We start from the raw sequence: 15,049 nt of genomic DNA on the forward strand, positions 1-15,049 counted from the left end.
TCCAAAAATATTCCCAAAAATCCAATCTGATCAAATCCCTACAGTTTAATTTAACTTAGACATATTTTAATTAACATAAAGTTAATTAAATTCACGTACTTAAATTTAATCGAAAGTATTTTAAAATAAACTGACATAATCTATTCCCCCTACCTTATCCCAGGAGTGGTGTTTACGATGCCCAAATCACGAAATCTCCCTGATTAAAATGTTGGTGGCCGAAATTGGAACCCAAGGATATTTTTTGTTCTTCAATCGACGTAGATTTCGCCAAGAAAATTGAGAAGAGAGAGAGAATGAGGAGAGAGACGGTGAGAGAGAGAGAGAGAGAGAGAGAGAGAGAGAGAGAGAGAGAGAGAGAGAGAGAGAGAGAGAGAATGGCGCGGGGGAGAGGGGTTCTTTGGATTTAATTGAATCCTGAAGGATCCTTCAGGTTACTTTTATATATATATATATATATATATATTATAATATTATATTATAGTAATATATTATGTTATTATATTATATTTATTAATTAATAATAATTATTAATTAGTTAATGAATTATTATTATTATTATTATTTTTTATTTTGGAATCACTACAGGTTTCTTCAAGGAAAGTCTTTGTCCATCTATAGAAAAAGAGTAGCATTCAGAGGTTGTTACCCCTCTCTTCTTCTTATGTCATTTTCTTACACTTGTCATGCATGGTATGCCATGATGCCTAGAAGCATGTTCTAGGATTCATACGTACCTTCTCCTTTTTCTGTAGGATTTTTGCACTGTTATATATATATATTCTAGTGCTCTTTTTCTTCTTCAATATGCGTGTGAGTATGCATGGTAAAAGTGTCAAAAAGGCACGAAAATGGAGAATTTTAGTGCAAACAGTCGACCGACCTATGTTGATTTGAAAAAGTAGCCATTTAGCTTACTTACGGTCAACTGGCCCTTTCAAATTTTAGAAGGTGGTCGATTGCCAAATTCTGAGAGGTGCTATTTTCGCATGTTTTTCTATTTTTCTCAGGGATTTTGTCTCCATTTGACTTTCTATGCTTCCCTAAGTGTAGAATAGGATGTCTAAGGGGGGGAGGGGGGGGGGGTGGTGGTGATCTTCACACAAAAAATAAATTTTTTTGTGAGATAAAACATGATCATTCATACTTCTCTTAAAGCCATTTAAAGATTTTCATGTTTTTTTTTTTCTCCTTTTAATTTTGGAGTCATACAACCATGATACGACTTTTGGGTGTTCTCCAATTATTTATCAGGTTTCAATAGGGTTTGTGACTTCTCTTTAAAAAATCCATAATATTTTCAAAGGTTAAAAAGATAAGCTGAATGTATCAATGCTTTGCACTCCAACTTATTCTCTTTCACTCAATTTGTAGTATATGAAACAAGAATTAATGAATAATTCTAACTCACAACAAATAATAATAATAATAATAATAATAATAATAATAATAATAATAATTTTTACATTACTATTTCTTCCCACTGAATAAAGTCTTAAAAATTTTAATTGCCAACCGATCCCTTCTGACAGCACCTGTGCTTCTCCGTTTGGTGAAACGGAGAAGTGAGCTTGTAAAATACAGGCCAGTCGCCCTCCCTCCGTCTGCGCATGTTAATACCATGCGCCACCCACCCGCACCCATATCAGCATGAGCGAGCGCAGGAAATTCAGACCCTCCTCCCTCACCTCCACCTCTTCTCCTCCTTCCCCTTCGTCTTCTCCCAAAATGCCCCGCAAGTCCCTCCTGAAGCCCACCCTTGCCACTGTCTTCCTCCTCCTCGCCTTCTACGCCTTCTTCAACACCTTCTTCTCTTCCCTCGGCGGTCCTCTCGATTCTCCCACCTCCCGCTCCGCCCTTTCCCACCAAAATCCCCTCCCTTTTCCTGGAAATTTTGAACCCGTTAATGTCTACATGTACGATCTTCCCAGAAAGTTTACCTATGGGGTTATAGAGAATTATATGACTGCGCGCGGCGGCGGGATGAAGGCCCCCAAGATTCACGATGCTGACTTGAAGTATCCCGGGAACCAGCACTCCGCCGAGTGGTGGCTGTTCTCGGATTTGACCCGGGCGAGCCGCCCCGATTCGTCCCCCGTCGTCAGGATCTTCGACCCGGACGAGGCGGATTTATTCTTCGTGCCGTTCTTCTCGTCCCTGAGTTTGGTGGTGAATCCGATTCGGCCGTCTGCGGCGGTTGCGGGGGGACCCGTGTATAGCGACGAGGAGATGCAGGAGGGTTTGATTGAATGGTTGGAGGAGCAGCCGTATTGGAGGAGGAACAGTGGGTGGGATCATGTTTTTATATGTCAGGACCCGAATGCTTTGTATAGGGTCATCGATAGGGTGAAGAACGGTGTACTGCTCGTTTCGGATTTTGGGAGGTTGAGGAGTGATCAAGCGTCGTTGGTGAAGGATGTAATTTTGCCGTACTCGCATAGAATTAATACATTTAATGGCGAGATTGGAGTAGAAGGACGGAAGTCATTGCTTTTCTTTATGGGCAATCGATATCGCAAGGAGGTAATTGTTTTTGCTTTCCCCACCTCTCTTGTATTTACCATTAAATGCATCTGGTGTCTGCGTCGATAACAAAATTGGGCACTAAAAACCATGGCTCATTGCCTGCAGGCAGCTTTGTGATCATAGAAGATGAAGTGGTTAGGGCGTGGACCATTAACTTTGACGTAATATATGATTAACTTTGACGTAATATATGATTATTAGTTATGCAAATTTTGATATTTTAACTAAATTAGTTTAATTTTTTAATTTTTTTTCTTCTCCAAAATTGGCATGTAGAGTTGAATCGAGAGTGCTGCTTTCTATAGAGCAACTTAGGAAACTTAGATTGGGAGTTACTTCTGAGTTAAAAATTATTAGGAGAGGCTTTAGGATTTGAATATTGTAGGGAAAGTGGGGATAAAACATAACACACAAAAGGTTTATGTGGAAACAGGACTAAAACATAATACGAAATTTGACTTAATATTAGACTAAGATAAATTTTCCTTAATGTAGGTGGATATTGCCGACGACATTACCCATAATGCTACAGTAGCATGATGATAGAATTTCTATGAAGTGTTCTTGTTTCTTATTTAGTATTGTCAGCTTAAAGTTCAAACTCTGAACATAAATTTCAAACTAAAATCGCAGAACAAATTAAAAATTTTGTCGGCAAAAGAAAATTACATCCTACCCTGCCCCCAAAAAAAAAATATGCAGTATAAAAGTCCCATGGAACTTCATTTGGAGTTAAGTGCACTACATTCACTGGTCAGCTTCTTTTGTGTAAGATTTTGTGTAGATACATCACTTGTTGACTCTTGACCAAGTGGATGGTGATTTGCATTTCATTGAAATTCTTATGTGTGTGTGATCATAGAATACTTTTAGTATTGAAAAAAAAAAAAATTCTATGAGATTTACAAGGCATTGCATGTTCTGTTTAAAATATAATTTTTTGAAAACTATTAATTTTGAATAATGGTTATACCTAAATAGTCATGTTTTAAAGGCTCAATCAAGGCTCACCCCAAGACAGGGCATGCCTAAAATGCCTCCCAAAATCCAAAAAGTCCAACACATTACACACCAAGGTTTGTGCATTTGTACAAAAGGTATGCCTTTTGGTTGAGGCTTATGCATTGTAGATTTGTGAATCTCAGGTAGAGTTGGCTAGAAAACTTTAACAATATGTTTGTTTGAAAGAAAATTCATAATATGAGTTGATTTCTAAAACTCTTGGACGGCAACCTTTCAAAAAAATTGAGAGTTGCATTTTAGATCTTGAAAATAATTTGAAATTTGCTTTGTTAAAGCTATCTTGTGGTACCATTTGCAGAATGAAATCAAGTTAGGTTTTTTTTTGTACAGCAACAAGGTAGGATTTTTTGAATGACCAACAATTGATTTGCAAATTATATTTGATTTTTTTAATATTTTAATTGTAGTGTTCTAAATTTTTCTTTATTTTTAAAAGTGCATGTAATTTTTTTACATACTTTCAGCTAAAAATAAAATTCTCAAAAGGTTTATGCCTCAACCCCTCAAGGCTTACTCCTTGCCTCTTAAGGGCAAAAAGCCTCGCCTTCCTTCGCCTTTTAAATCATTCACTTTTGACTTCTGACCAACTGAAATGGTGATTTACGTTTCATTGGGATCCTAATGGGTTCAGTTAGTCATAGAATACTTTTGAAATTAAATAAATAATTCTATGATGTTTACAAGACATTACATGAATACAAAATGTTGAGCTAATTATAATTTTTGAATAATGATTATCTAAACACAAATGAAAGCCCACGGGTTATGTGTACTAGATATGGAAATGGATTCATTATTGTGAAAAAGGTGTCATGAATATTGAATAAGAGTGATCTAAGATTGATTTTGTGATCTGTGATTGATGTTTGTAACTCCTTATTAAAGGGTTTTTTATTTAAGCTGAAGCTGCTACAACATGAGAAGAAACCTAAAACAATCATGAATTTTTTCTTTGATCAGTAAAAATAGTATATATAAAAGGGCATCAAGGAAATGCCAACCCGAAGTACAGGAAATCAACCACCCTGGACAGTTTCATAAAAATCAAAATTACATTGTATTCATTTACAAGTCTATGCCAACTACTAACTGCAGAAAGGGGATGCCAACCCGAAGTACAGGAAATCAACCATCCTGGTGGTGTCATAAAAATTGAAAATTACATTGTTTTCATTTGCTACAAGTCCAATATGCCAACTAGTAGCTGCAGTAAACCACTGCTCTTTGCAATAGTGAAAAAAGATGATTAAAGCAGTTAAATGTTTCAAAATACCTCATGTAGCTATCCCCATGTAATTGGAATTAAAAGCTTTGTTAATTGTTGACCTAAGTAGAATTATAGAAAATTACATATTATGGTTTCTCTTAATTAATTTGCTGATTTTTGCCTGCACTCATTTTTCTGGATTTTCCTTTATATTAGCTTTCTCCTTTTTACCAAGAGTTAATTTAAAAGTGAAGTTGCAGATTGACAGTCCTATGCACTTTTTCATCACCTTTATACCTTCACATAGTCAAAGCAAAAGAAGGTCTGTTATGCGGCTAGCTTTTGCTATCTTAGCAACATTTTCTACTCATGAATTATAGTCTTCAAATCTTGAAATTAATTCCTCCTTTTACTTATTATAAGTGCTTTCCATTGCGAATCTTCCTCTTTTGGGTATATAGGTCAATGAGTCAATCTTTGTGATTTTTAGAGCAAACTTATATCTTGGTTTATTGAGACTGCAAGTGGCTTATGTGTGACTAAAATCATTGTTTGATGGCCAGTTGATATTAAAAATATCTTGGGGAACTGTGGGGGTGTGAATTTAGAGTATTGTGGTTGGTTCTTATGGTATTGAGGCTTTCGATCCTGAGGATGCCAGAAACATGTGCTTTAACTCTGTATTGATTTTAGCTTATTCATCTGAGTGGCGACGAAGTACATTTTAGTTTTGAAATGTAAAAAAACAAGGAAAGAAAGTGAAGGGGATTTAATTGGGTTTAGAGCTGCGCAGTAAGCCATCAAACCCTATTCAGCCAATTGGGTAAACCAAACTACCTGAAAGTGAGTAGCTTGCTAGACTGGTTTTGTTGGCTGTGGATGGGCTGATACAAAAACAAACCTGAATGGTTTCATTGGCTGGTTGTTTTAAGTTCAATACTTCTATACTCTGACAACGCAAACTAGCTGAATAACCCACTTAAACCTCCCCTACTATCATTTTAATTGATTATTCCTAAGTTCGAGCAAAATCTCTTGATTCTAGGACTCCTTTCCTAAATTTTACTCCACTTTGATAAACAATGCCTAGCGTTTATTTAATGAAAAAAGAAACTTTAATAAAGGAGGAAAGAATGTACAAGGAAGATGATTCTCCTTCTCAACAAGACAAGTAAGAAACAAAAAAAACCAACCAAAAAATATTAGAAATTCAGGCTGATAAAACCTCTATTCATGCCGAAGATCAAAGAGAAACACTGCTAAAACAACCATGAGAGAAGGTTGAAAGCAATGCTAAGCACATTCCTCCTAAAAATCAAATGAATTTATAAAGAATACTTATGAAAAATGGGAGCATTCTTCTCCAACCAGACCACTAGAAAACATAACCTCGCATTCTTAACCCTCCCAATTCCCAAAACCTCTAAAAGGCATCAAAAGGCCTTCAAGGTACTAGGGCACACCCAACACTCGGCAAACAAATGGAAAAGCTCATTTATAATGCTACAAAGCAATGTTCAGAAATAAATGAGCACGACACTCATTACCAGCATAGCACATCAAATACACACATTAGGAGACATGGCCTTGTAAGATTTTCTAATCTGTAGCGGATTGCTGGTGTCAACTTTATTGAGGATTACCATCTGTGCAAAAGCCTTAAACTTAGAGGTTACCTTCCTTCCCACAAATGATTAGCACAAGGAAAATGATTAAAAGAATGAGTCAAATGAAAATAAAAGGAATTACAAGAGAACACACCATAAACATCCATGCCTTAATCCTAACATCCCCTCAAAAGGAAGGATGGAAAGAAGCCTTAAACTTAGAGGTTACCTTCCTACAATACATTCCTCCTAAATATCAAATGAATTTGTAAAGAATACTTCTGAAAAATGGGAGCATTCTTCTCCAACCAGACCACTAGAAAACATAACCTTGCATTCTTAACCCTCCCAATTCCCAAAACCTCTAAAAGACATCAAAAGGCCTCCAAGGCACTGGGGCACACCCAACACTCAGCAAATGAATGGAAAAGCTCATTCATAATGCTACAAAGCAATGTAGAGAAATAAATGAGCACGACACTCATTACCAGCATAGCACATCACAAACACACATTAGGAGACATGGCCTTGTAAGATTTTCTAATCTGTAGCGGATAGCTGGTGTCAACTTTATTGAGGATTACCATCCATTCAAAAGCCTTAAACTTAGAGGTTACCTTCCTTCCCGCAAATGATTAGCACAAGGAAAGTGATTAAAAGAATGAGTCAAATGAAAATTAAAGGAATTACAAGAGAACGCGCCATAAACATCCATGCCGCAATCCTAACATCCCCTCAAAAGGAAGGATGGAAAGAAGCCTTACACTTAGAAGTAAAAGCAACAGAGAAACAATGCTCCCTTACCCAAAGATCCTTGAACAAGAGCCATCCTCCACTCTATATTTAATATAAAGAAAGAAAAGGGGTGAAATTTGCAAGATTATTTTTCACGGGATTTTATGAGGAACTCTAATTCCAATGTTAGCATCCAATCCATTCGCCTGCTAGCTAAATTTACTTTTGATTACTTTATGCCAAAGGGAATTAGTTTCTAATGGGAAACTCCATAACCACATTCCTGAAAGAATAATGTTCTTAGACACCAAATTACTAAGATCCTGCTTCAGCCTCATACCTATATATTATCTCCCAACTAACAAAGGGATCCCTCCTCTCACCTCCACCCGACCAAAGAAAATTCCTCCAACTCTCTTCAACTTAGGGGCCTCCCTCGTAAGAACTTCAAACAAAGACCAAAAAATAGAGGGGAATAAAATAAAGATAATACTGTATCAAAATAATACAATCCCTCAGGGGAAAAAAGCCCCTTCCAGCCATCATAACGCTTAGAAACATTGAGATCCCCCAAAATTGCACTGACCGAGGATTACCACCTAATGAAAAACCTGGATAAGTTAGATGCCATTGCAAAACCTAGCAAACCTCAAGAGTAGCTTTCTGAAATGACATCTGGATCCACACACACACACATATATATATATATTTGATAGCATAAGAAGAAATTTCATTGATAGATTGAAAATTTACAGGAAGAAGAAAAAGACATCTCCCTACAGAAAATCTGGGACAAACCAGAATGGAAATACAAAACGAGTGGAATAAAGAAAAATGAAACAGACAAAAATGTCATCTCCCATAACCAAGCCATCAAATTGTGCCAATCTCGCTGAACATCCAAAATGCTCGTTCCTTCAGAATACCCATTACTAACACACCGCATGATGCCATGTAGTTAATCTTTTCCCTGACCAGCATACCATTCAACTTCTTTTCCACAAAGATATGTGCATTATGTTCCAACCATAACCCCCACAATACTGCAAAAAAATCCACATTTCCAGAACGCAGCCCTGCCCTTTCTCCTTCCACCACCCACAAATGAAATAGCCAAAAAGTGACAAGTCCAGCTTTCTCCCAAAACTCCAAATAACTTGTTTCCACTCTCCAAGTGAACTCACAATGCAGAAAGAGAGGAGATGCTGTTTCTGAATTATTAGACACCTGGATCCATATTAATAGCACTTAGACCACAAGTACTCAAATTAACCTTTAACCCTGCACTAACTCTAAAAGTTGTAAAATGGTTAGAATATTACAGGAAGAAGGTAATTATTAGATAATAAAAAAAATGGTAAAATTAGCAAACTATAAATGCGTCCTTGTCCCCATAACGAGAAAGCGCTAATGCACTAGCGGACCACATATTGGCAGGAACATTCTGAAATGTGGTACATTTTCTTTCGGATCATTAAATCTAATGATCCAAAGTTTATTCAATATTCTCCATATGATTTTTTTTTTCTTAAATTTGTTAAAAGCGGGAAAGCATGTAGGGGAGCCTAGGCACAATGGTAGAGTTGTCACCTTGTGACCTGTCGGTTATAGGTTCAAGGTGTGGAAATAGTCTTTTGCAAAATGTAAGGTAAGATTGCTTACTATAGACCCATTGCGGTCTGTCCCTACCCCAGACTCCCCATAAGTGGGATGCACCAGGTTGCGCCCCCTTAAAAGAGGGGAAGCATCACATTTTAATTCTATTTTCTGTCATTATTAATCTATTTCACAACGGAAAATCTCTTCTAGATTAGTAACACCTCAACATTCTCTCCAAAATATACAAGCACCATTTATACTTTCTTTTTTCAGCAATATATCTATAAGTATAGCCTAAATGTTCCACATTTTAAAGCATGTGCCATACCATATTACCATGATCATATTTCCATTCCCAAACCCGAACTTTCCTTGTAACATTGTGCTTGACCTCAATTTCTCTATCAATGATCCTACTCAAAGCATCTGAACAAAGAGAAAGGGGGATGAAGGATCTCCTTGCCCTACATTCCTAGAGGTTAAAAATAAAAATTTAGGCTCACCATTGAAAATCACCGCAAAAAAAAGGAACCTCTAATTCAGCATCTCCCTATCACATGGAAACTTTCTTAGATAAGACCTATTGACGCTATCATAAACTTTCTTAAAATCTTACTTTATCTTCAACAACCTCTTTAACAATGAGGACAACATCCAAATCCTGACTCCCAAAAATAAAAGGAGACTCTGCACTAGAGACAACACAATAGTGTCTAATATCACAGTCAACCTATCATCAAGGACCTTTGTAATGATCAATCAAGACTTACAGGTCTAAAACTCAATGCACCTTAATAGAATGATCTCTTGTAGGAATTGAGGTGATAAAATTGGAATTCACACTTATTGGAATCACCTCATTAGCATAAAATTCCTGAATAACTCTCAATAAATCATCATTGGCCACATCCCAACACTACTGAAAGAATGGCAAATTAAATCAATAATGCTCAGGGCTTTCTCATTCCCCATTCTAAAAACTGCCTTTCTGACCTCCTCTTCTGCAGAATGCCACTCCAAGCACAAAAAATATGACCTGAAATAGGGCACAAGTTTTGCAAGTCCGTCATAGCCTCAAAGTCTTAAGTCCTCCGAATAAAGATTCCTAAATAGTTAATAATCTCCTATACAAACTATAATCAAACCGTGTAGCTAACAACACCCTCTCAATAATCTCCAACTCGTTATGCACTCTTTATCCCCCTATTATAAGCTATCCCCCCTCCCCCCCCCCTCCGGTCCTCCTTTAGTCCATTTGAATCTCTATCCCTTTGTGATGCAAGACAGTAGGGGATTACAGGGGAAGAGAGAGAAATAAGGGAGAAAAAGAGAACAGAAGGGAAGAAGAAGAAAGGAGGGAGAAGAAGGAGGAGGATGAAGGAGAGGGATCTACATTGAGAGAGAGGGGGAAGAGAAACAGTTCTGAATTCAGATTGATAATTCTCTTAAACATACGACTACCTAAGTATTTTTTTAACCAATAAAAAATCTTAAATATTCATACCTTGTGATTGATAGGAATGCTAGAATTTTTAAGGGTTACACAACCTGCTCGCAGCTAATATGTGATAGAGAAATATTCCTCGCTTCCTTTTGGGTGCACTCTTTCGGTCTTCTTGGGGTCTGTCGCTTTCCAATCTTAAAAGGGAGTGGAAATCAGCACTTTTGTTACTATATATGTGTTTTTTCTGTATTTTTATATATTTTTTTTCTGGTTGGATCTCTGAGGAGGACTCCTTGTCCTCCAAGACTTGTAATCTGATTTTTGGGTGTTAATTAATAAATTATCTTCTTTTATCCATAAAAAATATAGAAATTATAATTTCTAAATTTGTAGCTACAATGTAAGTGTGCAAAATTTTCCATTGTGGTTCTCCATCACTTCATCTTGAACACATATCCTCCTTCAACAACAAACCCCCTAGATCATTCTTAAGAGAGACTTTCCTCGAGGCAATATCTCCTGAAAGAGTGCTTAGATCCTCCAAAAAATCAAGGAATGTTGATTGAGAATGTTGCAATATTTAATCCTACAACTCAAAAACCTCCATATTCCATTTCTTCAAGGACTCTTTAAGAATTTTCAATCTCAACCCTCCAAGGCCCAAGAAAACAGTCTGTAGAATTCTCCTCCAAGGCCCAAGAATATGAGTAAGCCACATATTCTCAAATCGAAAGGGTAGGAACTCATGTAATTTTGGAATGTTCCAAAATAAAAAGAAAATGATTCAAAACTTCTCTCGCTAGAATTTCCTAAGAAATATTAGGTAAAGCGTCCTCCCACTCCAACACAAGAATGTATAGAGACAGTCTATTGATGAATAGTCCCTTAGACTAGTTGAACCTGACACTAACTAAAGAAAAATCCATCAGACCACACACTATTGAAATTGTTAAAAGACTTCATACTAGAACTTGAAGAAACCTGGAACCTGTCTTTTGTTCGAAGGAAATAAAGTCAAATTAGAATCCTGCACTCAAATCCAATTGAGAGTGCAAAAACAGAAAAACTAAACAGTAAACACATAAACACACACCCTGGAACAAAGATCTAAGATGTAAGACCACTCTTAGAAGGCCTATAGCACCTGCCACTGATCCTTTCCATGGAATGCCAATAAAATAGGAGTAAATGACCTGGGAAGACTATCAACTCTTAAATACTTCTAGTATGACATAGCACCAGCTCATCCCAAGAAGCGCTGGTTGAAGGAAGACACTTCACTCCTTAAAATGCAGGTCCCAAATACTCTTCTTATCAAAAACTTATTAACAGACTTTAAGCAGCATGTTCCTGAAACAACACTACACCTGGGATGCTCTTAAGACAACCTCTTGAAGCACATTGACATCAAACTCGCCTTTAAAAGAGCTTGAGGTTCTCAATTGCCCACCTCACCTCCCAAAGGAGCAATGAACACATCATCCATTGCATCCCCCAATTCCCTTTGCCACAAAAAGTGCATCATTTGTATTGTTTGACTTGCTTAGGAACACATAAATTTAAATCAGAGTTGTCAAAAAAATAAAATATTTTTAAAACAATCATAACGGAGTGGCAATGTTTGTCATGCAAGCCCTTGAAAGTCTATTTCTTAGGTTGCTCACTTCTATTACCTTCTTCCCTGTTTTCGTGTTGGGAATGGGAATCATATTTGATTCTGGGAGGATGTTTGGGTTTGAAAATTCAATGCATGCCTTTTTAGACTGTCTTCCATGTATAATGACGCAAGGATTTGGTTCTGGGATTTGTCTGGCTCTTTGTCCACAAATTCCTTTTTTGAATCAGGGCTTTTTTTGTACCTCAAAACAGGGATTTTTTTGTGGACTGTGGCTCTTAAATGGCTTAATACTAATGATTTGTTGTGGGTAAGAAGCTCTGTCAAGGCTATTAGTCCTGATATTTGTATTATGTGTCTAGAGGCAAATGAAATTGGTGATCAATTGTTTCTTCGTTGGTCAGGGGCTGAGTAGCTTTAGGTTACTCTATTTTCACTTTTTGAGGAAATTTTGGTGATGCCACTGACTGTTGAAGCTTTTTTGTTGGTGTGATGAATGGGCTTTGGGAGGAGTAAGAAAGGAATAGTTCTTTGGAGATGTGTGGTTTTTGCTCTGTTTTGGACCGTGTGTATTGAAAGGAACGCAAGGATTTTTAAAGACAAAACAAATCCCTTACCTGTTCTTTGGGATAGAATTATTTTCTTGGCTTCTTTTTGGGTTCATTCTCTGGGTATTCTGTAAAGGAATCTTGTTATTAGACATCCAACTGGATTGTAATGGGGCTCTGATGTAATTGTTACTGGTTTTTTTTTTTTTAAATATAGTTTTGACAAGGATTACTTATCCTCCACCCTTTGTAATTTTCACTCTTCTCCCTTAATGAATTTTTTTTTCTATATATATATAAAATCATAACTATCAAAACACCGTTACCAGAAGTCAAAGAAGGTGAGCAGACATTAGAGTCGGCAAAAGGAAAATTCTGAGCAGCAACAATTGTTAAGTCATCCTCCCTAGTGAAAGTATTGACAGGACATGCAACATGCTTTAAATGGTGAATGCCAACATGAGCAGACATTAAGGAGCTAATTAAATCGCTCCCATTCTCTCATCGCTTCCTTGATCTTGATATCCTCCTTGTCTGTGAACTGATCAAATATATCGCTTTCATAAAGTTCAATGTCAACAAGAATGCCCTAATATGATCAATTAGGACTTTTTAGATCCTTTTTAGTATTCATGCCATCCTCTCCTAACTCCGTCATACCAGTACTTCAATCTAACTATGCTCAGTATCCTCCACAGCTTTGGGAAGATTTTCAAAAACAGTATGAAGAGGAACAACAGAATGAGCCTCTCTTTCTGAAAAAATCTCCAAATGAGAGCCTTTTGACCTGATCAATTGAACCATGCTCTGGTAAAATTCCGGCAACAGGTTTGAGCAATCAAGGTTGTCAGAACCGGGATTCTACGTGGAATCGTTGGAGGGGTCTGCAGGATCAGATTGTAGAATTGGATTAAGAATCATCAGATTCTACTTTCAGTGTAAAAAAATATTAAAATAAATGTATGTGGAATTGTATGACAATTATTAAGACTATAAGCTTAATTAATAAGTCAAACAAGTTAAAAACATAATTTAGGAATGGAGCTCAATTAAATAAATTTATTATAAAATCAGAAAAAATAAAGAGATCATCATCAGCAAAAAAAGAAGAGGAAGAAGGAGAAAAACAGAGCTCAGTAGCTGTAGCTCACTGTTGAGTGCTGATTCTGCTGAATGGTTCTTTCTTTTCTAGATTCAAGAATAAAATGTTTCAAGGCTCAAGCATACCTAGAATCTGGTTGAAGACTGAAGAGTGCCGAGTCTGCTGACTGCTGAGGTGTTTGACAGAGAGAAGAGGACTGAGGAAAGGAATCGAACACCAAAGAACTATCAAAACTGAGTGGCGACTGGAGAGTCGACTGTGGAGAGTGCTGATCGAATACAAACAGGACTGTTACAGGAGTAGTCGACTAGAGGAGAGTGACGAGAGGTGTTCGAAGGGTTCGCTGGCTGCTGGCTTGCTGCTGATTGAACACCAAAGCTGTCGAACAGAGCTGCTGATCGAACACCAAAGCCTACTGCTGCTGGGAGCTATTCTGCCCTAGATTTGAAGATTTTGGGCTAAATGTTAAAACTTTGGGCCCTGTGGTACAGTAAAAACACATATTGGGCCTTATCATTCAAGCCCAAAGAGGGAAAAAAACCTAATCCAGGCAACATTGTAGGATCTTAATGATCCTTCTTATGATTTCGATTCCACGATTCCAACAATTATGCCACGATTTTACAGCAGTGCGATTTTCCTTAGGTTTGGATAGTGGTGGTGAAATTGAATCATAGAATTGTACGATTCTACAAAAGTCACGATTTTAACAATCATGTGAGCGAGCAATGCCTCATTGACTGATCTGGAATCTGATCCAGGGGCAACTCTGGATCACAATTCTGTGAGTTCACTTGTAAATCTTCCTTGTCATTAACCTTTGAAAGCAGATTGGAAGAGCTTCCTCATTCCAGCCCTACCTGAATCATTATGAAGAATCTAATCTAATATCTCATGCATTCTGTTGGCAAGAGGAGAATTGCGAGCGACCCCCACCCTAACATTAACATGGCGAGGAATCTGATGTGGATTTGTTTCTAAATATAGGAGGAGAATGGTGAGCGATCCCATCTTAGCATTAATGCCATGAGGAATCTGGTCTTAACTTGATTCTGTTTCTAGCAGCAGTAGTAGAATCACAGGATCCCTTAGCTGAGTTAGCAGGCTAATTTCCTGGATTTCAAGTGCATTGCAACTAGTTGGACCCTTAGTGGTCTTTTAAACCAGCATTGTTTACACCTCAGCCTGCCTTCATGGCCCTACTTATTGGGTTTAGAAGTCTGACTCATATTAAGATTATATTTGGTTTGCAGAATGTCTAGTCTTTTGAATAGATTAGATTAATATAAGAATTTGATAGCTTATATAGAAAAATATGTTGTTATCATAAAGCAAATAACAATCTAAACTTTTTATGAATCCATAATAAGGAATAGATGAGGAATAACTATTTCCAAATTTCACCATGGGAATGCTTATTCCATTCTCATTGCATATTGAATGAAATAATAACGAATACAAGGACTAGCTATTACCTTTATTCTTTCTCATTAAGGAATAGCTATTCTGCGAACCAAAAGTGAACTAAGCTTAGCAAATAACAACCATGCCATGAAGCCCCAGCAAATTGAGGTTGATTGTGATCTGCTGGCTCTTTATCTTTTCAAAATTTAAGACAGATTTGCGATGACATATGGATCAGA

The 15,049-nt window shown here is 37.1% G+C and overlaps 1 protein-coding gene across 2 annotated transcripts in view; it reads left to right on the plus strand.

Moving 5' to 3' along the window:
* Window positions 1-1,438: 1,438 nt before the first annotated feature.
* Window positions 1,439-15,049, plus strand: part of LOC131160246 (probable arabinosyltransferase ARAD1) — a 40,147-nt gene continuing 26,536 nt past the window's right edge. For both annotated transcript variants that reach the window (XM_058115688.1, XM_058115689.1), the window contains exon 1: window positions 1,439-2,523. In XM_058115688.1, coding sequence (XP_057971671.1) covers window positions 1,651-2,523 — 873 coding nt within the window. In that variant the 5' untranslated portion in view covers window positions 1,439-1,650. The remainder of the gene's footprint in view (window positions 2,524-15,049) is intronic.

Source organism: Malania oleifera, chromosome 7 (assembly GCF_029873635.1).
Source record: "Malania oleifera isolate guangnan ecotype guangnan chromosome 7, ASM2987363v1, whole genome shotgun sequence".
In the NCBI taxonomy this organism is placed as follows: domain Eukaryota; kingdom Viridiplantae; phylum Streptophyta; class Magnoliopsida; order Santalales; family Ximeniaceae; genus Malania; species Malania oleifera.